Source organism: Manduca sexta, chromosome 15 (assembly GCF_014839805.1).
Source record: "Manduca sexta isolate Smith_Timp_Sample1 chromosome 15, JHU_Msex_v1.0, whole genome shotgun sequence".
NCBI lineage: Eukaryota > Metazoa > Arthropoda > Insecta > Lepidoptera > Sphingidae > Manduca > Manduca sexta.
Window position 1 is genome coordinate 2,754,312 of NC_051129.1, and position 21,013 is coordinate 2,775,324.

The 21,013-nt window shown below is 36.2% G+C and overlaps 1 protein-coding gene across 5 annotated transcripts in view; it reads right to left on the reverse strand.

Annotated features, from left to right (window-relative positions):
* The window catches only part of LOC115453665, a 157,861-nt gene that overhangs the window by 1,906 nt on the left and 134,942 nt on the right, over positions 1-21,013 (reverse strand). For all 5 annotated transcript variants that reach the window (XM_037438742.1, XM_037438737.1, XM_037438741.1 and 2 more), the window contains 2 exons: positions 1,337-1,430; positions 620-774 (listed from right to left, as the gene is read on the reverse strand). In XM_037438742.1, the coding sequence (XP_037294639.1) occupies positions 620-774; positions 1,337-1,430 (249 nt within the window). The remainder of the gene's footprint in view (positions 1-619; positions 775-1,336; positions 1,431-21,013) is intronic.

Here is a 21,013-nt window from a genome sequence, read left to right on the forward strand (position 1 = left end):
AGTATTTTTTATGGCAATCGCGGTACATTATTTGTCAAAAGTTTTAAAAAGAGATTACCTAGATGGCCAGTATAAGTGTTCGAAATTCGAATGTGAGAAATGGGAAAGGAGGTTTTATGATTTCATTTTATTCGAAAAGAACCTTTAAGGTTATAAGCTTAAGGTCCATTTTTCATACATTTTGTTTCACCTTTAATCTGGGTAACTAAACAAGTATTGACAAGTAAAGAATTTAAATTGACGTCTAGTTAGTGATTAGTTCTCGCAGTTGAAAGAAAAACGTAAAAATAATTAATATGCATGGATATTTCGGCCTTTAAAATTTCGTCGTATTAAATTACTTGTTTAGTTACCCAGATTAAAGGTGAAACAAAATGTATGAAAAATGGACCTTAAGCTATAACCTTAAAGTAAAAGAAAGTCGCAGGAAAATGATTTATCTGAACTATACGCATCTAGATGGACTTATAGATTATATAAAATGTATGTTCGTTTCCATTAACAAATTAAGCTTATGATTTCATTCTCTTCTCATAACACAAATATAAAAGCATCCCAAATAACCCGAGCGTGGATTGAAACCCACTACAACCCTTTTTCTGATACAAAAACTACCCACCAAACAAACAGCGGTTCGAAGAACTGCAGCACTATGACGAAGCCGAGGGTCACGAGGATGAGGCCCAGGTTCAGCAGCAGCATCAGACAGCACATGCCCTTTACGTTGGGGCAGAACGGATTTGGGGCCGCCATGGCGTCCACCTTCACTCCGGCCTGCGAATTGAATAAAACTTAAATTGTACGTTGTTTTTAATTCGATTTAATTTGGATTGAAAGACGAGTTACTAGGTCGCCTGACGCTGCAAGGCATGCCATGAATAGTAGCAACACTATCAAAGGGTTTAAAAATAAAAAAAAACAATTTTATACGTAAATATATTTCTCATAATATTGCCTCGGTGGCGTACTACTGCAGTGCCGAGGTCTCGGGTTTGATACTCGGGGATTTTTTTTCTACTTAGTATCAGACCGGAGTCTAGCATTGGAGTTCTGTAGGGCGATAGGCTCGACCCCTATATCATGGCACGGAACACACAGGAGAAAAATGGGTGCCATGGTTGCATCTCTGCCTACCCCTTCGACGTGATGTGTGTTCTCATAGTAGTAAGTAGAATAGCTTCGATGCAAAAATCCTAATACATCTGTTACATTTACGTCTTTATACACTAGTTTGGTGAGAAAACTAGACCAAGCGATACTTTTTTCGAACTTTGGTAACCAGTTTTAATCATCCCAAAAACAAAGCTTAAGATATTAAGTAGATATAAATTCATACCTTCCTGGAGACCTTAGAACGGTGGGTCGATGCCACAGATGGCGCCACCGCACTCCTGTAGGAGTAGACACTGCGAGGCGCGCGGGACTGCCGGCTGGAAAAGTTAAAAGTATTCTATTAGTATTATAATTATACTCTGTAATTCATCTACAATGTACATAATATGTATCATTTTTAAAAAAATAAAAATATCGATTTCCGCCTCGTTTCTTACGTAATAACTATACTTCTATTTATATCTACACTATTATATAAAGCCTGTCAGAAAGATAAACTCAAAAACTACCCAACGCATTTCGATGATATTTGGCATGGAAATAGTTTGAGACCATGAGAAGAATATAAGCTACTTTCTATCCCGGGAAAATATATAGCAGGTCCTTTATCCTTTAAAAATCTTTCACGCATGCGAAGCTGCGAACAAAAGCTAGTTACGTATGGAATAATTTACAAAATCCAAACCTGACCTCCAATTTTACCCAAATGTAAATTTTATCTGAACCCTATCCCACCTGCTATAACTATGTCCAGATTGTCGTGACAATACTATCATTAGATAAGTCACGGGTTGATCCGGCCCGGTGCCGGCACAGCGTTGCTAATCCTACGCCCTGTGGCACGACGTAAAGGAGCGCTTCTGAAAACTGCTGTCACAACTTTTACGCTGGGTATTAAGAATTTGACGTATTTGATATAATCGTTTCATTGCCAGGGAATGCTGTAAAATAAGTACTGTAAAAATAGTATCTCATTACAGTTTTGCTTGATTAATGAGCGAGTTGTTTGATCTGGAAAACAGACAAAATTTGCTCGGAATTGAAATTTGATTCGATGTAACAATACACTTGCAATTTAAATTTAATTGTCATACGTTTACATCTCAACTCATTGTTACCGCAAAGTAAAAAGGATTGTCTATAGAATAATAATATAGAATAATTTAGAGTTAGATTATTAATTGTTCGATGTAAGTGTTTTGGCCAAGTGCTGTAAACTTTTAAATTTATAAATAAATAAATAAGGCGAATTGCGGATTCACTCACGTAAAAGTCTATTGCTGCGTTTCTCTATGAGTTGTTGTAACGTCGCGTTCTGAATGATACCTTAAAATGTCCGCTTCTGACAAAGTTCGCACGACTGTGCGGTCAAGGTTGAACAGGTTAGAGTTTATGGAATATTGTGATCTACTTGCGTAAATGATAATGAAATGTTTTTATTACGTCACTAGGTGTTGATTGCGACTTAGACCGCATGATCGGCCTTGCCATAAAAGCTCTTAAATCCCATTGACGTATATTGTATAGACACGAACGTCCATATAAACTATGTGTTCAAAATCTGAACTAAAATGGCAACGAAAACGTCCCTGTTATAACCTATTTATTCACATGAACAACAAATAATTTTACTTATTTGACTAATATTTTTTATTCATATTCAGGTTTACACTTACACTCAAGTTCTTATATTATGAGTACTATTCCGTACATAACCACACGTTGTCAATGTTGAAATCATACTAAAGTCAGGTGTATGGATTGCAGTACAGTTGACTCGAACACAATGAGTGTACGGAACGCCAGATCTAGTACGTAGTACATATATATCGATGGTAAATCCCAGAAGCGATCCATAGCGCCATCTATTTCAACAATCCGATTTAAAAAAAATCCGATGGGACCAAATTACTTGGATATGAAGTAGCCTATATGTTAATTCAAGACACGGTCTATCTCTGTGCCAAATTTCATCGAAAACCGTTCAGCGGTTTTTGGGTTTACTTCTAACAAACATCCAAATAATTTTTCGTATTCGTACTATTAGCAAGCGATAAGAGATATCTACCAATATTTATACTTATGCAAACAAATACGGACCATTGCCGGATAAGCAATTATCATTGTCTATCGACGCATTAAACATCAATTAAAATGATAAATCAACAAAAAGCGATAAGCTAATTCAAATTATGATTTTCCTTAAAACAATCAATATAGACAGATAACATTGTTGTGTCTTTGTGATTTCAATGCAATTGCTTATTCCTAAAGCTATTATCATTAGTATTTTCTGAATCTTTTGATTCAAGAAATTATATTAAACAGAAAATGTTTATTCCTTGTCAATATAATTCTTGTTTTGCATCTCTTGATTCAAGACAATTTATTTAGGTAGACAATTTTTGAATAAACTAACAAGGATATTCAAGACCTCATTTCGCTTCATCCCACCATCCCCATTAAAAAATACACGGCATTATAAGACTTAACATCTACTACCTAACACATATCACTGTTAAATGCTACAAGGTATTTTGTCGGAATTGATGGTCTTGCTGCTATTACTACCAGTGGCGAAGGGTCTATGACTCCATATAAGCCGATTTTTATCGGCTTTCCTTTATGTAGAATCTAATTATCATTAGACCGGTTTGAAGACAGCATTCATGCATATAGTATATGATGTGTTGGACACCTTTCGGAAAAGTCCACCTTTCGCCACTGGTTCCTATGCAACCTCAGAGTGGTTTGCTCGTTTCATTGTTGATTAGATTATTAAGAGATTAGGTTTATATGTCAATGATAACATCTGTTAAAGTTTTGTATATTGACTTTTATTTATTGATCATGATTGATAAGTTTTAATTGAGGATATCGTGTCGCGCGCTATTTACTGTCTTTATCGTATGACCTTTTGTCTAGTGGGTGGTTGTTTTTATGGATTTACCTAGTCTTGGATTCGATGCTCAGGGAATACTGTGTTTTCAATAAAACACAATTAAACAAACCCAAATAATATTTTGTAATTCAAGGTGTTGGAGGGTGTTTCTGCTGTTTATGAGCGGTCATATCGCTTCAGGCGAACGGCAAGCTCGTCTCGTCATTCAAAGCAATAAAAAAAAAGATAAATTACACCAATATTTGCAGGATTATTAAACACTCAAAAAACGATTAATTATAATTCGTGCCATCTTTATCTTTGCCGATGATCTGCCTTTTTATTTTTGTCGAAATCTTTATTATAATCAAACTAGCTTTTGCTCGTGTCTTCGTCCGCGTGAAGGAGTTTTAAATAAAAAATTGCGGGATAAAAGTCACGCTATATAATTTCCCGGGATAGAAAGTAGCCTTTACCTTTCCTAGATCTTAAACTATCCATACCAAATTTCATAAAAATCCGTTCAATATACATAGGTACTGACAGACGGAAAAGGGTATTTTGTTTTATAATACATACATACATAAACATAACATCACGCATTTTATCCCCGAAGGGGTAGGTAGAGGCGCAACTAGGGCACCCACTTTTCGCCAAGTGTGTTCCGTCCCATGATGTGATAGGGGGCGAGCCTATCGCCATATCGGGCACAAATTCCAGACTCCGGGCTGATACTGATCAGAAAAACCCAAATATCACTTTGCCCGACCCGGGATTCGAACCCAGGACTTCAGAGCGCTATTGTACGGACATGCAATACAACTACGCCACCGAGGCAGTCGTTTATATTAATTTATAATATGTATAGATATTCCCAAAAAGCGAATCAACGACATTAAACAGTACTTATAGTGTTTTATCAGAACTCTTTGAATCAAATTTATCTCTTATCATATTTGCTTCAGAATTTTTACTTTCTTAGGGCTGGCGCATATATGACGCAGCGCAGCGCAGATAATTATTTACTTTCAATCTATTATTCGCATTGGCTTCATTAGAATAATATTCAAAATCAATTAACACAACAACGTAATGCAATTTATTTCACATAGTAGTTTGACAGTAAAATTCTCTACGCTACGCTCCGCCATATATGCGCCGGCCCATAAACATAGAAATTATGTTTGTTGCGAGAATGGTACCCATTAACAGATCATAATCGGATTGCTCAGACCGATAAGCCAATATACAAATATAACTAACTATATTATTTAACTTTCTAAAATAATTGTGAAAGCGAAATGATTTAAGGCGATACCTCAAGGTTCATTTTCATACATTTTGTTTCGGCTTTAATCTGGGTAACTAAACAAGTATTGGCAAGTAAAGAATTTAAATTCACGTCTAGTTAGTGATTAGTTCTCGCAGTTGAAAGAAAAATGTAAAAATAATTAATAATCATGGATATTTCTGCCTTTAAAATTTCGTCATATTAAATGTATGAAAATGGACCTTGAGGTATCGCCTTAAGGACTTTAATCTATCGTCTGAACAAGTTGACAGGTTAAAAAAGAAATGAATCCCAAAAAAGGTTTAACGAGGCCTTCGAACAAATATTTACTTATAAATAAGATGTCATGGTGTTCAATAAAGGGCGAGGACAAAAAACTCTTTTGAATAAGCCACTAAGTTCTTGCATTACTATTGGTTATCGAATGAAAAAGAAGTGAGTTTTTTTGTAGTATCGAGTACTTATCGCATGTAAAATGGTTTGATCGAGCAGCGAATGAAAAAGGTTTTTTTTACTTATTCTTAAAAAAAGATATAGAAACAGGGAATCTACAAATAAAATTAACACGAAATTTAAAAACTCATTTGTAATTCCCAATCGTTATTGTTGTCATAAAACAGATTTTGACACCGATTTCATAATTAATTCCCTTGGTGTATATCAAAATTATCATGATTTATTTTTGACTTTTATCCGAGATTAGAGGTAGAGTCCATGCCTAAGGCATTATATCTTTTATTTCGCGGGTAAAAAACGCGTTACCGCTACCATCACTTGGAGAGTGAGTGGAAAGGTTATGTTGGTTTCCCGGTCTTACGGCCCAACGTCGACACTCGAGAGTACAGCGTCATCCGAGCGAACATCGGACAAAGTCACCTCTGTATACCATACACCAGCATACCTACAAAAGCCCAAAACCAAAAAGGTAAGACACCCTACCTCAGTACGGTCCCAGGGTAGCATGTTGCTCTAGGATAGCTGCTTAGAATCGTCTCTCGGCGATACCATAGCGACACCTCTCTAATCAAGGGGGTTAAGATACCTCCACACAGTAAAAGACGCCTTTGGCGTTACAACAGCGGGAGACTGACTACCCGCATTGTCGTCCACCTCAGAGTCGCTGTAGTAGAGCGAGCGGCCCCCTCGCTCGCTCCGTTATTCTTTCTAAGCTATAGTAAGTCACCTTTAACGACAGACAAGAAGGTGGAATTCTCTAGATGCTTCCGAGCCACAGGGCACAAGGCCTTATCTCTTCGTCAACCTTAATGTGATTTACAAACCAAAAATAACATATTTTTGCAGTATATCGGGACAATTAGGTTATATAAAATATCTTACAGAATATTATTTAAACGTATTATGTGGTGTCTATAAAAACAATTGTAATATATTACGGCGGGCATTGTTTTGAATAGGTAGGTGTGATGCCCCTTATCAAATCAATAAAGTAGTAAAACAATTTTATTGATCTGTTTGCAATATGATTAGACTACGTAGTCTATAGGATTATTTTGACATTGAATAATAAATGAAACCACAACATTGTACCAAAAATGATTCATAAATAACAAATATTTTCACCAAAAATCCAAGTTTTACTTTTCTGATTTTTAATCATTTTGTGGTTTACTTCGAATTTGTCGTGTGCGTGTTTTTGACTGAAAGTGTGATATTGCCACTACGACGAATTCTCTTATAGTAGTGGCACCAAGACGTGTTGTATTAAAATAACTCAAAGAACTGTTTTTTACATTTATTTTCTTCGAAACTCACACTTTTTTACTTAATATTTATGATTTGAGTAACTCATTGTAATTTATTAGTTTCAAGAAGATTATAATTAGATGGTTTCATTTCGTAGCAATTTCAATATGACACTATAATCTGAAAAGTCAGCGGGCCGTCGCGCTTCGTTAACCAAGTTAATTATAACCAAAGACGATCCAGAAAGTTCAGGAATTTTACCGATGGTTTTTAATTAATCTATTATTGCTATCACATACTTTCTTTTGTATCGTCATTTCTCCCTAAGCAAGGAGTATTTTAAATTAATAATAATAAATAATATCAGCCCTGTATTATATACTTGCCCACTGCTGAGCACGGCCTTCCTCAACTACTGAGAGGGATTAGGCCTTAGTCCACCACGCTGGCCTAGTGCGGATTGGTAGACTTCACACACCTTCGAAATTCCTATAAAGAACTTCTCAGATGTGCAGGTTTCCTCACGATGTTTTCCTTCACCGTTAAAGCGAACGATAAATTCACAAAGAATACATACATGATTTTTTAGGAAAGTCAGAGATGTGTGCCCTTGGGATTTGAACCTGCGGACATTCGTCTCGGCAGTCCGTTCCGCACCCAACTAGGCTATCGCCACTTATCTTGAATTAGAAATTTTATTATTTTCTTTATTTTATGCTTTATGCGTCATATCTTATCAGATGACGACTTATGTTTTCCTTGTGCATATAGAGGCAATTTCTCCTGTTTACAACAATCGAGATTGAAGTGACTTTATGTGGTACGGGACAGTTAAAAATGGCCGTCCGTTAAATCCCTTATACAAAAGCGCATTTAGTTTCAATTGATGGGATGACAGTCAAGGACCACAAAATAGACAAGAACTCAATTGTTCCTGTTGTATTTTATGTTAAAATCATATCCTGTGGTTTTGGTCAAGTAAATGTTATGTAAGAATGTTTAATGTTGATGACAACTCGTTTTTAAATATAAAATACCCTTTTTTTCACAAACATAAATAAAACTAATAAACATGCAATAATTTTATGGTAAAAATACGTGTCTAATTCAGGACCCATTTTAGGTCAAATTAGATATTTTGCGGAGGTAAATTTTCGAGTTTATAAGTTTCAAATTCCAAAGAGTTTATTTGTTAGCGCAGTTGCAGTGACAATTACCTTTGACAATCAGGCAATTCACTCGTTTCGTCCAATAGAAAAAAGTCAACGCGGGATAAAAAATAGATGACAGTAGTCCATTTCCTTTGTACTATATTGGTTTTATTTCTATTATCCACTCATACAATGTTGCCCAAACAGTTTTTCTTCTCGATAATAGAATACGTGGGCCATTCGGATGACTTGACCAAACCAAAAACTAAACGTCCGAAGCATTAAGTTGATATAATTGCGGCACAAGCGTCGGCAACCTGTCAAAGGACTGCAGTCATGGTAGAAATTAAGTTACCAAAAAATTGGGAATGGGAACTACAATTACATTTAATAGTTTAGGGTTGCCAAGAATCGGAATTATTATTGGTATATTTTTTTAAATAATAACGTCGGTGATGTATACTATTCCACTGTTGGGAAAGACCTCTACTACTGGGAGGGATTTAGTCCACCACGCTGGCCTAGTGCGGATTGGTAGACTTTACATACCCTCAAAATTCTCATAGAAAACTGCTTAGGTTACTTAACGATGTTTACCTCCACTGTGATAGCAAGCGATAAATCACAAAGAATATTTACTTAACTTTAGAAAGTCAACGGCGCATGCGCTTGGATTTTAAGCCTGCGGACATTCGTACCGCCAGTCCGTTTCACTCTAAACTACGCTATCACCACTTAATTTATTAAAATAGATTTTGCACGTGTCTCAGCACGCGAGTATCCTTAGGTAACTAGAGTAGGCATAGCAGCTTCTTATAGTGAAATTTATTGCCTCAGTGTATACTGTCCTTAGGTACCTATAATTACTTTACTGGTGGTAGGTCTCTCATATGTGAGAGTCCTCCTGGGTAGGTATCACGGCAATGTCTATTTCTGCCGCCAAGCAATAGTGTGTAGTCACTGTTGTATTTCGGTTTGAAGAACATCGAAGCCAGTGTTATAACTGGAAATAATAAGACTTAACATCTCATGTCTCAGGATGGCAAGCGCAGTGGTACACCAAACAATACTTTATAATTCAATGGTGTTGGATGGTGTTTCTACTGTTTATGGGCGGTCGCATCGCTTACCATCAGGCGAACGGTAAGCTCGTCTCGTCATTCAAAGCAATAAATAAATAAGGATAGGGCAGCTTCTACTATTAAAATAATTAGAATCGGTGCAGAATTTCAGAAATTAACGCCATGCCAACCAATACTAAGACTATATAAATAACAATTTGACGTAATTTCCCACTGATTGGAGTTTTGACCGATATTGCGACAGCTTATGAAATAGCTTATCATATGATATATGATATAGCATCGGCAAAATACGTTTGCATTAATTATCTTATCAGTTAGTGACGTATTATATTTTATTGGCGATTAATAATCGTGTTACATCTGGTATTCAATGCAACGTAGTTATTACAAAGGTCAATAGCAGTGTCCAATTTTTGAATACATTATCGACTCGACTAACTGAGTGTACCTCCGTAGATACTTGATATTTTAGATTTAGATACTTGAGATTTTTAAAGTGACTTGACTGCACCTGATGGTAAGTGGACTGGGGTCCAAAAGAATGTCGACTGACGAGAGATGATTACCTCTCGGCAGTCCACACAATTATGCCGGCCTGTTGGAACCGGATATACACAGGCTGATCCCGGAACGCGACACACGTGAGCCACTACGGCGGGTTATCACCTTGTGCACGGTGGTCGCTATCCGGGCGGATGGAAATATATACCACCAGCATATCACTGCTCTGCCCGGAAATCTAACCCTAGACCTCAGCACTGCAGTCGTACCGTGATATAACTACGCCATCGAGGAATAAAAGCGTCAAGTAAAAATTATTATTATTTCCTAGAAAATTTAATTTTGAAGATTTTTTAAATAAGTTGGTAACCCTCCCAATACTAGTATCGTCACGCTTAACATCAAGGACACAAGTAGAAAGTAAACGAAACTTCATGGTCACGGGAATTGTCCGTTATGGGTATTAGACAAACGTACGAAGTAATATATTTTTTATTAAGTATTTTAATTTTGGACGTTTATACGTAATAAAACTTGATTGAATTAGGTTGATGTTTTATTTGGATAGTTTTTTTTATATCAATGCCGGTTTTGTCTCAATTTCTCTTAGCTAGTGGCAGCATATACAGGATGTGGATCGGCATATCTTGGTTTAATTCTCAGATAGGGCCGTGGGCGCCGACAAAATAAGTTTTAGGGGGTACATCTGCATCTACGTATTATACTACATATCATAATATTTTTTTTTCAAATTCATATCGCGCGAGTTTTCGAAAATGCTTTATCATAAAAAAAACCTCTGTGTTTGATATTTTCCATTGTTGCAGATTTATTCAGTGACGTATACTTTTTATGATTTTTAGTTTTTCTGAGTGGTAAATCCTAATATCACTGCCAATCAAGGATCGAACCTTATAACGCATTACTTCAATCGTACTGTAAAACAACTACGCCATCGTAGCATTAAAAAAAAAAAGGTAAATAAACCCTGTGGAAGCGGCGATAGCTAAGTTGGTTGTGGAACGGACTGCCGAGATGAATGTCCGCAGGTTCAAATCCCAAAAGGCACACACTTCTGATTTTTCTAAAAATTATGTGAGTATTCTTTATCAATTATCGCTTGCTTTAACGGTGAAAGGAAACACCGCAAGGAAACATGCATACCTGAGAAGTTCTCTATAGGAATTTCGAGGGTGTGTGAAGTCTACCAATCCGCGCTAGGCCAGCGTGGTGGACTAAGGCCTAATCCCTCTCAGTAGTAGAGGAGGCCCGTGCTCAGCAGTGGGACAGTCTATAATACAGGGCTGATTTTATTTATTATTTATAAACCCTGTGGACTAGCCCTTACATATTCAGGCATAAACTAATGTAAGCCAAGTACCGTATGGCGTATTAATCACGATTGAGCTCAGAACGTACGCGGACATAAATCGTGAGATCGCTGGTTCGATTCCCGCGCGACGTCATTGAGCTGTCCACGTGAATGTATGAGTGCTGTAAGGGTACGTGTAGATTATAACAGACATTTCTTAAGCGTTTGTATCAACGCGTTAATATTTATTTATTTATTTATTTACACTTTATTGTACACCATGGATAAAAATAATGTAAGAAGAAAAGAGAAAAAAGTATAAATGGCGGTCTTATCTTATCTTAATATCTTAATATCTGAGTAAAAAGGTTTCTTAATTAACTATCAGAGGAAGTGAAATAAAAGCTGAACAAATATTTAAAAAATACTAGTTGAATAAATCTTTTAAAAATATTATAATACAATTGAAATTAACTTTAAATTTATGTATAAATATAAATAAATATTTTAGTTACAAGCTTGTGTGTGTATAAGTCTATATATATATATATATAAAAAGTGGTGTTAGTTACACTATTTATCACTCAAGAACGGATGAACCGATTTGGCTGAAAACTGGTGGAGAGGTAGCTTAGAACCAGGAGACGGATATACTTTTTATCCCGTTCCCACGGTAACGGGACGTGACATTAGATGTGGTATAAGAAAGCAAATTTTGGTATGGAGATAGTATAAGACCCTGGGAAGGTTACAGGCTACTATCCCGGGAAAATATATAGTGGGACTTTTACTAGGAAAGCTAGTATTATATATATTATCTAGTCACATTACACAATTAACGACGATTGAACACAATTCTGAACCCAAAAGACTTGCAGATCACATTCCTTCCAAGTCTAACACCACACCCCGTTTGCCATTATCAATTTCAAAGGCTTGAAATAACATGAGAAGCTGCCAATATCGAGTATACATTATATACGCCGTAGTGTTCTCACGAATACAGCATTGTAGCGTTCTTGCTTCTACATCAAAGCTGACAATATCCATCATAAATACACTATCGGACTGTAAACATATCCGCTACATACAGAGTGGGATTCAGTCTATGTTAAAGGACCCGATGGGCTATAATAATCCAGATCGCTAGATGGTTATAATAAGAAAACACTGGTGGTAGGTTTCTCATAAGTGTGAGTCCGCCTGGGTAGGTACCACTGCAATGTCAACGCAATATCTACCGTCAAGGTGCCGTGACACTGTTGTGTTCTGCTTTAAAGAACATTGTAGCCAGTGTAACTACTGGACATAACATTAACATCTCATGTCTAGGATGATAAGCGCAATGGAATACCAAAGAATACTTCGTAATTCAAGGTGTTGGATGGTGTTTCCACTGTTTATGGGAGGTCGTATCGCTTATCATTAGGTGAACGACAAGCTCGTCTCGTTATTGAAAGTAGTAAAAAAAAACAGCAGCGCTCTGAGATCCTGGGTTCGAATCCCGGGTCGGGCAGTGATATTTATATTATGTCTGTTGATACTCATCGTGACTTATAAGATGTATGTCAAGAAATGCCATAGTACTAGATCTGTTTTGAGTTTTCAGCCAATTTTTCCGGATAAGTGCATTACTATTACTATCCAAGCTTGGAGTCGTCAGGGCCGTATACGTCAATTCTGGCATTACTTAAGTCTATAGTACACAACAAAAAAATTCATAATGATGTAGGCTAATGTCTTCAACATTAATCTATGCATACGCGCATTTATTTCAAATAAATGTTGCAAAATAAACAGTGAAAACATTGAAGGAAATAAATTTCCACCAACAGCGACTTCAAATTAGAAAGTGAGGTCACGCCCCCATGACCCACACTGAGTCCGCACTCCCAGGTGACTATTGCATCTAAACGCGTCTAATATGGGATGACTCACATCTACAATCACTTTATGTGTAATTTTCCATCAAACTGCGCGTGATGCTAAAGGTTTTGTTTCGCGTTTCTGGGTGGTGCAGACTAGTGTTTATACGCGAACGGGAGCGTTTTTTTAACCGTGATAAAAAATGATTAATTGAAAAACGCATACTCTGTAGGATTGGAATAATTTCAAAAATTATATACGTCATATATTTTTATATTCGATGAGATGAATTTAATCCGATATGTAAATTCTATACAAATTTCTTTAGCAGTTTCAGCGTTATTTTTAACAAACTTCCGCATAAAAAATAAAACTATTTTACGGATTTTTTCGCGGTTTTTATATTATTATTACGTTGGCAAAAAAATAATAATATAAAACCGCGAAAAAATTAAATAATTTTATTTTCAATGTCCAATATTCGCGTAAACATAAAAATCATTAAACTTCCGCATAAATAATTTTAGTAAGGAGTGTTCATTACCTACTTTCTTCAGTTATAAATACAATCACATGGAGCTCCGTAATCTTAAATATGAAAGATGCAGCTGATTATACAATTAGAATGTGCTAATTCAATTATAATTTACTGACCTGGCCCAACGCCATCTTACTTAGTTGGATGTTGAGTAATTTGTGGCTAACGTGGTGCCAAATTTCAGGAATTTAGAACTGTTATCTGATTGATAATCTAGATCATTAATATATTTTGGTTATATTTAAGAGAGTATTATGTAGCATAGTTATTTAAACCCTAATCGATGTCTCATACTCTCCCAGTGACCGTTCTGAGCCGAGGTTCGTAACCCGTTAAAGGATTGCCTCAGCATGGTCGCTTAATTTTTTAGGGTTGCGAGCGTCTAAAGTGCTCACCCAAAAGTCCGATGTGTTTGTATAACCCGACCCTTGTCAGGCTACCAACGTAAGTCAGGTATAAAAGGTATTTAGGTATTATAAATATTCAAGTGAATAATTTTAGCTAAATAATATCAAAGCTCGAGTACTTTATAAACTGCGTGAGATGAAGAGACAATACTAAACTGGTGGTAGGTCTGTCATATGTGAGAGGTCGCCTGGGAAGTTACCATTGCAGTGACTATTTCTATCGCCAAGCAATAGTGTGTAGTAACTGTTGCGTTCCGGTTCGAAGAATATTGTAGACAGTGTAACTCATGGACATAATAAGACTTAACATCTCATGTCTCAGGATGGCTAGCGCAGTGGAATGCCAAACAATACTTTGTAATTCAATGTGTTGGATGATTTTTCTACCATTTATGGGCGATCGCATCGCTTTCCATCAGGCGAACGGCAAGCTCGTCTCGTCATTCAAAGCAATAAAAAATCATTAAGGTATCATATATAAGATATGAAGATGATTTTTTATTGCTTTGAATGACGAGACGAGCTTGCCGTTCGCCTGATGGAAAGCGATGCGATCGCCCATAAATGGTAGAAAAATCATCCAACACATTGAATTACAAAGTATTGTTTGGCATTCCACTGCGCTAGCCATCCTGAGACATGAGATGTTAAGTCTTATTATGTCCATGAGTTACACTGTCTACAATATTCTTCGAACCGGAACGCAACAGTTACTACACACTATTGCTTGGCGATAGAAATAGTCACTGCAATGGTAACTTCCCAGGCGACCTCTCACATATGACAGACCTACCACCAGTTTAGTATTGTCTCTTCATCTCACGCAGTTTATAAAGTACTCGAGCTTTGATATTATTTAGCTAAAATTATTCACTTGAATATTTATAATACCTAAATACCTTTTATACCTGACTTACGTTGGTAGCCTGACAAGGGTCGGGTTATACAAACACATCGGACTTTTGGGTGAGCACTTTAGACGCTCGCAACCCTAAAAAATTAAGCGACCATGCTGAGGCAATCCTTTAACGGGTTACGAACCTCGGCTCAGAACGGTCACTGGGAGAGTATGAGACATCGATTAGGGTTTAAATAACTATGCTACATAATACTCTCTTAAATATAACCAAAATATATTAATGATCTAGATTATCAATCAGATAACAGTTCTAAATTCCTGAAATTTGGCACCACGTTAGCCACAAATTACTCAACATCCAACTAAGTAAGATGGCGTTGGGCCAGGTCAGTAAATTATAATTGAATTAGCACATTCTAATTGTATAATCAGCTGCATCTTTCATATTTAAGATTACGGAGCTCCATGTGATTGTATTTATAACTGAAGAAAGTAGGTAATGAACACTCCTTACTAAAATTATTTATGCGGAAGTTTAATGATTTTTATGTTTACGCGAATATTGGACATTGAAAAAAAAATTATTTTACGAATTTTTTCTCGGTTTTTATATTATTATTTTTTTTGCCAACGTAATAATAATATAAAAACCGCGAAAAAATCCGTAAAATAGTTTTATTTTATGCGAAGTTTGTTAAAAATAACGCTGAAACTGCTAAAGAAATTTGTATAGAATTTACATATCGGATTAAATTCATCTCATCGAATATAAAAATATATGACGTATATAATTTTTGAAATTATTCCAATCCTACAGAGTATGCGTTTTTCAATTAATCATTTTTTATCACGGTTAAAAAAACGCTCCCGTTCGCGTATAAACACTAGTCTGCACCACCCAGAAACGCGAAACAAAACCTTTAGCATCACGCGCAGTTTGATGGAAAATTACACATAAAGTGATTGTAGATGTGAGTCATCCCATATTAGACGCGTTTAGATGCAATAGTCACCTGGGAGTGCGGACTCAGTGTGGGTCATGGGGGCGTGACCTCACTTTCTAATTTGAAGTCGCTGTTGGTGGAAATTTATTTCCTTCAATGTTTTCACTGTTTATTTTGCAACATTTATTTGAAATAAATGCGCGTATGCATAGATTAATGTTGAAGACATTAGCCTACATCATTATGAATTTTTTTGTTGTGTACTATAGACTTAAGTAATGCCAGAATTGACGTATACGGCCCTGACGACTCCAAGCTTGGATAGTAATAGTAATGCACTTATCCGGAAAAAATTGGCTGAAAACTCAAAACAGATCTAGTACTATGGCATTTCTTGACATACATCTTATAAGTCACGATGAGTATCAACAGACATAATATAAATATCACTGCCCGACCCGGGATTCGAACCCAGGATCTCAGAGCGCTGCTGTTTTTTTTTACTACTTTCAATAACGAGACGAGCTTGTCGTTCACCTAATGATAAGCGATACGACCTCCCATAAACAGTGGAAACACCATCCAACACCTTGAATTACGAAGTATTCTTTGGTATTCCATTGCGCTTATCATCCTAGACATGAGATGTTAATGTTATGTCCAGTAGTTACACTGGCTACAATGTTCTTTAAAGCAGAACACAACAGTGTCACGGCACCTTGACGGTAGATATTGCGTTGACATTGCAGTGGTACCTACCCAGGCGGACTCACACTTATGAGAAACCTACCACCGGTGTTTTCTTATTATAACCATCTAGCGATCTGGATTATTATAGCCCATCGGGTCCTTTAACATAGACTGAATCCCACTCTGTATGTAGCGGATATGTTTACAGTCCGATAGTGTATTTATGATGGATATTGTCAGCTTTGATGTAGAAGCAAGAACGCTACAATGCTGTATTCGTGAGAACACTACGGCGTATATAATGTATACTCGATATTGGCAGCTTCTCATGTTATTTCAAGCCTTTGAAATTGATAATGGCAAACGGGGTGTGGTGTTAGACTTGGAAGGAATGTGATCTGCAAGTCTTTTGGGTTCAGAATTGTGTTCAATCGTCGTTAATTGTGTAATGTGACTAGATAATATATATAATACTAGCTTTCCTAGTAAAAGTCCCACTATATATTTTCCCGGGATAGTAGCCTGTAACCTTCCCAGGGTCTTATACTATCTCCATACCAAAATTTGCTTTCTTATACCACATCTAATGTCACGTCCCGTTACCGTGGGAACGGGATAAAAAGTATATCCGTCTCCTGGTTCTAAGCTACCTCTCCACCAGTTTTCAGCCAAATCGGTTCATCCGTTCTTGAGTGATAAATAGTGTAACTAACACCACTTTTTTTATATATATATAGACTTATACACACACAAGCTTGTAACTAAAATACTTATTTATATTTATACATAAATTTAAAGTTAATTTCAATTGTATTATAATATTTTTAAAAGATTTATTCAACTAGTATTTTTTAAATATTTGTTCAGCTTTTATTTCACTTCCTCTGATAGTTAATTAAGAAACCTTTTTACTCAGATATTAAGATAAGATAAGACCGCCATTTGTACTTTTTTCTCTTTTCTTCTTACATTATTTTTATCCATGGTGTACAATAAAGTGTAAATAAATAAATAAATAAATAAATATTAACGCGTTGATACAAACGCTTAAGAAATGTCTGTTATAATCTACACGTACCCTTACAGCACTCATACATTCACGTGGACAGCTCAATGACGTCGCGCGGGAATCGAACCAGCGATCTCACGATTTATGTCCGCGTACGTTCTGAGCTCAATCGTGATTAATACGCCATACGGTACTTGGCTTACATTAGTTTATGCCTGAATATGTAAGGGCTAGTCCACAGGGTTTATAAATAATAAATAAAATCAGCCCTGTATTATAGACTGTCCCACTGCTGAGCACGGGCCTCTTCTACTACTGTGAGGGATTAGGCCTTAGTCCACCACGCTGGCCTAGCGCGGATTGGTAGACTTCACACACCCTCGAAATTCCTATAGAGAACTTCTCAGGTATGCATGTTTCCTCGCGGTGTTTCCTTTCACCGTTAAAGCAAGCGATAATTGATAAAGAATACTCACATAATTTTTAGAAAAATCAGAAGTGTGTGCCTTTTGGGATTTGAACCTGCGGACATTCATCTCGGCAGTCCGTTCCACAACCAACTTAGCTATCGCCGCTTCCACAGGGTTTATTTACCTTTTTTTTTTAATGCTACGATGGCGTAGTTGTTTTACAGTACGATTGAAGTAATGCGTTATAAGGTTCGATCCTTGATTGGCAGTTATATTAGGAATTACCACTCAGAAAAACTAAAAATCATAAAAAGTATACGTCACTGAATAAATCTGCAACAATGGAAAATATCAAACACAGAGGTTTTTTATGATAAAGCATTTTCGAAAACTCGCGCGATATGAATTTGAAAAAAAATATTATGATATGTAGTATAATACGTAGATGCAGATGTACCCCCTAAAACTTATTTTGTCGGCGCCCACGGCCCTATCTGAGAATTAAACCAAGATATGCCAATCCACATCCAGTATATGCTGCCACTAGCTAAGAGAAATTGAGACAAAACCGGCATTGATATAAAAAAAACTATCCAAATAAAACATCAACCTAATTCAATCAAGTTTTATTACGTATAAACGTCCAAAATTAAAATACTTATATAAAAAATATATTACTTCGTACGTTTGTCTAATACGCATAACGGACAATTCCCGTGACCATGAAGTTTCGTTTACTTTCTACTTGTGTCCTTGATGTTAAGCGTGACGATACTAGTATTGGGAGGGTTACCAACTTATTTAAAAATCTTCAAAATTAAATTTTCTAGGAAATAATAATAATTTTTACTTGACGCTTTCATTCCTCGATGGCGTAGTTATATCACGGTACGACTGCAGTGCTGAGGTCTAGGGTTAGATTTCCGGGCAGAGCAGTGATATGCTGGTGGTATATATTTCCATCCGCCCGGATAGCGACCACCGTGCACAAGGTGATAAAACCCGCCGTAGTGGCTCACGTGTGTCGCGTTCCGGGATCAGCCTGTGTATATCCGATTCCAACAGGCCGGCATAATTGTGTGGACTGCCGAGGGGTAATCATCTCTCGTCAGTCGACATTCTTTTGGACCCCAGTCCACTTACCATCAGGTGATGATGGTGATGAGATGAATTTAATCCGATATGTAAATTCTATACAAATTTCTTTAGCAGTTTCAGCGTTATTTTTAACAAACTTCCGCATAAAAAATAAAACTATTTTACGGATTTTTTCGCGGTTTTTATATTATTATTACGTTGGCAAAAAAAATAATAATATAAAAACCGCGAAAAAATTCGTAAAATAATTTTATTTTCAATGTCCAATATTCGCGTAAACATAAAAAATCATTAAACTTCCGCATAAATAATTTTAGTAAGGAGTGTTCATTACCTACTTTCTTCAGTTATAAATACAATCACATGGAGCTCCGTAATCTTAAATATGAAAGATGCAGCTGATTATACAATTAGAATGTGCTAATTCAATTATAATTTACTGACCTGGCCCAACGCCATCTTACTTAGTTGGATGTTGAGTAATTTGTGGCTAACGTGGTGCCAAATTTCAGGAATTTAGAACTGTTATCTGATTGATAATCTAGATCATTAATATATTTTGGTTATATTTAAGAGAGTATTATGTAGCATAGTTATTTAAACCCTAATCGATGTCTCATACTCTCCCAGTGACCGTTCTGAGCCGAGGTTCGTAACCCGTTAAAGGATTGCCTCAGCATGGTCGCTTAATTTTTTAGGGTTGCGAGCGTCTAAAGTGCTCACCCAAAAGTCCGATGTGTTTGTATAACCCGACCCTTGTCAGGCTACCAACGTAAGTCAGGTATAAAAGGTATTTAGGTATTATAAATATTCAAGTGAATAATTTTAGCTAAATAATATCAAAGCTCGAGTACTTTATAAACTGCGTGAGATGAAGAGACAATACTAAATTGGTGGTAGGTCTGTCATATGTGAGAGGTCGCCTGGGAAGTTACCATTGCAGTGACTATTTCTATCGCCAAGCAATAGTGTGTACTAACTGTTGCGTTCCGGTTCGAAGAATATTGTAGACAGTGTAACTCATGGACATAATAAGACTTAACATCTCATGTCTCAGGATGGCTAGCGCAGTGGAATGCCAAACAACACTTTGTAATTTAATGTGTTGGATGATTTTTCTACCGTTTATGGGCGATCGCATCGCTTACCATCAGGCGAACGGCAAGTTCGTCTCGTCATTCAAAGCTATAAAAAAACATTAACATATCATATATAAGATATGAAGATGATAAGTTATGTACTGGGAAAATAATTTCACGTGAGCGTCACAAGCATAACTTAATATAGATAATACATATAATAAAAAAATAAATTATCTAATCAAATTATTGTCATATCTGTTTTTGTGGCGTATTAAATAAATTGTAATTGATATAATTATTATTGATACCTATCTATTAAAATATATTGTGACGATTTAAGTATTAAGCAAATAAAATTTCCCCAATAAAGTAATTGCTATTTTTATTTAAACCATTTATATGATATAAATATTTTAGATTATTTACCATACGCAAACATACTTACGTGGGCCACTATGGTGGGTTTTAATGCCTTACGTACGGTGCTCGCTATCCGAGCGGATATAAAACATATCCTACCACCAGCAAAAAGAAAAAGATCTTATATTCGCTCCATATTTTCAGGGGAACTCCATGGCCCTAAAAGTCGTTTAAAATATCCACAACTTGATTTTGCATCCAACTGAAATATAAAGTGATATAATATGTCCCCCTGATTATCGTTAATCAGTTAGTCAATCAATGTTTGCAATCAAATCAACGCATTTATGATAGCGTGACTATCACAAGCTATTAATGTAAATGAAGCATGGTTTAACTAATTTATTGTTCCAATTGAATTTATTACAATTCTATCACTTTTTTATGAAATAAAAACGTATTTGTCAAAACCCTAATAAGACGGGGGTATTCCAGGTAATTTGAAAGAAAGGCTTAAAGTTATGGAGGTGGTGGGTCTCTCTTAATCGATAGTGTAGGTACCATCATGCAGGCACTATTGTGCTCTGGTTTGAAGGATATTGTTAGTGCGAGTAATGGGCATTATAAGACAATTTTTATTATCTCATGGGTGCAAGTCAGTATTTATACATATTTTTTTTATATAGTGGTTATTATTTCAGTACGTATATTT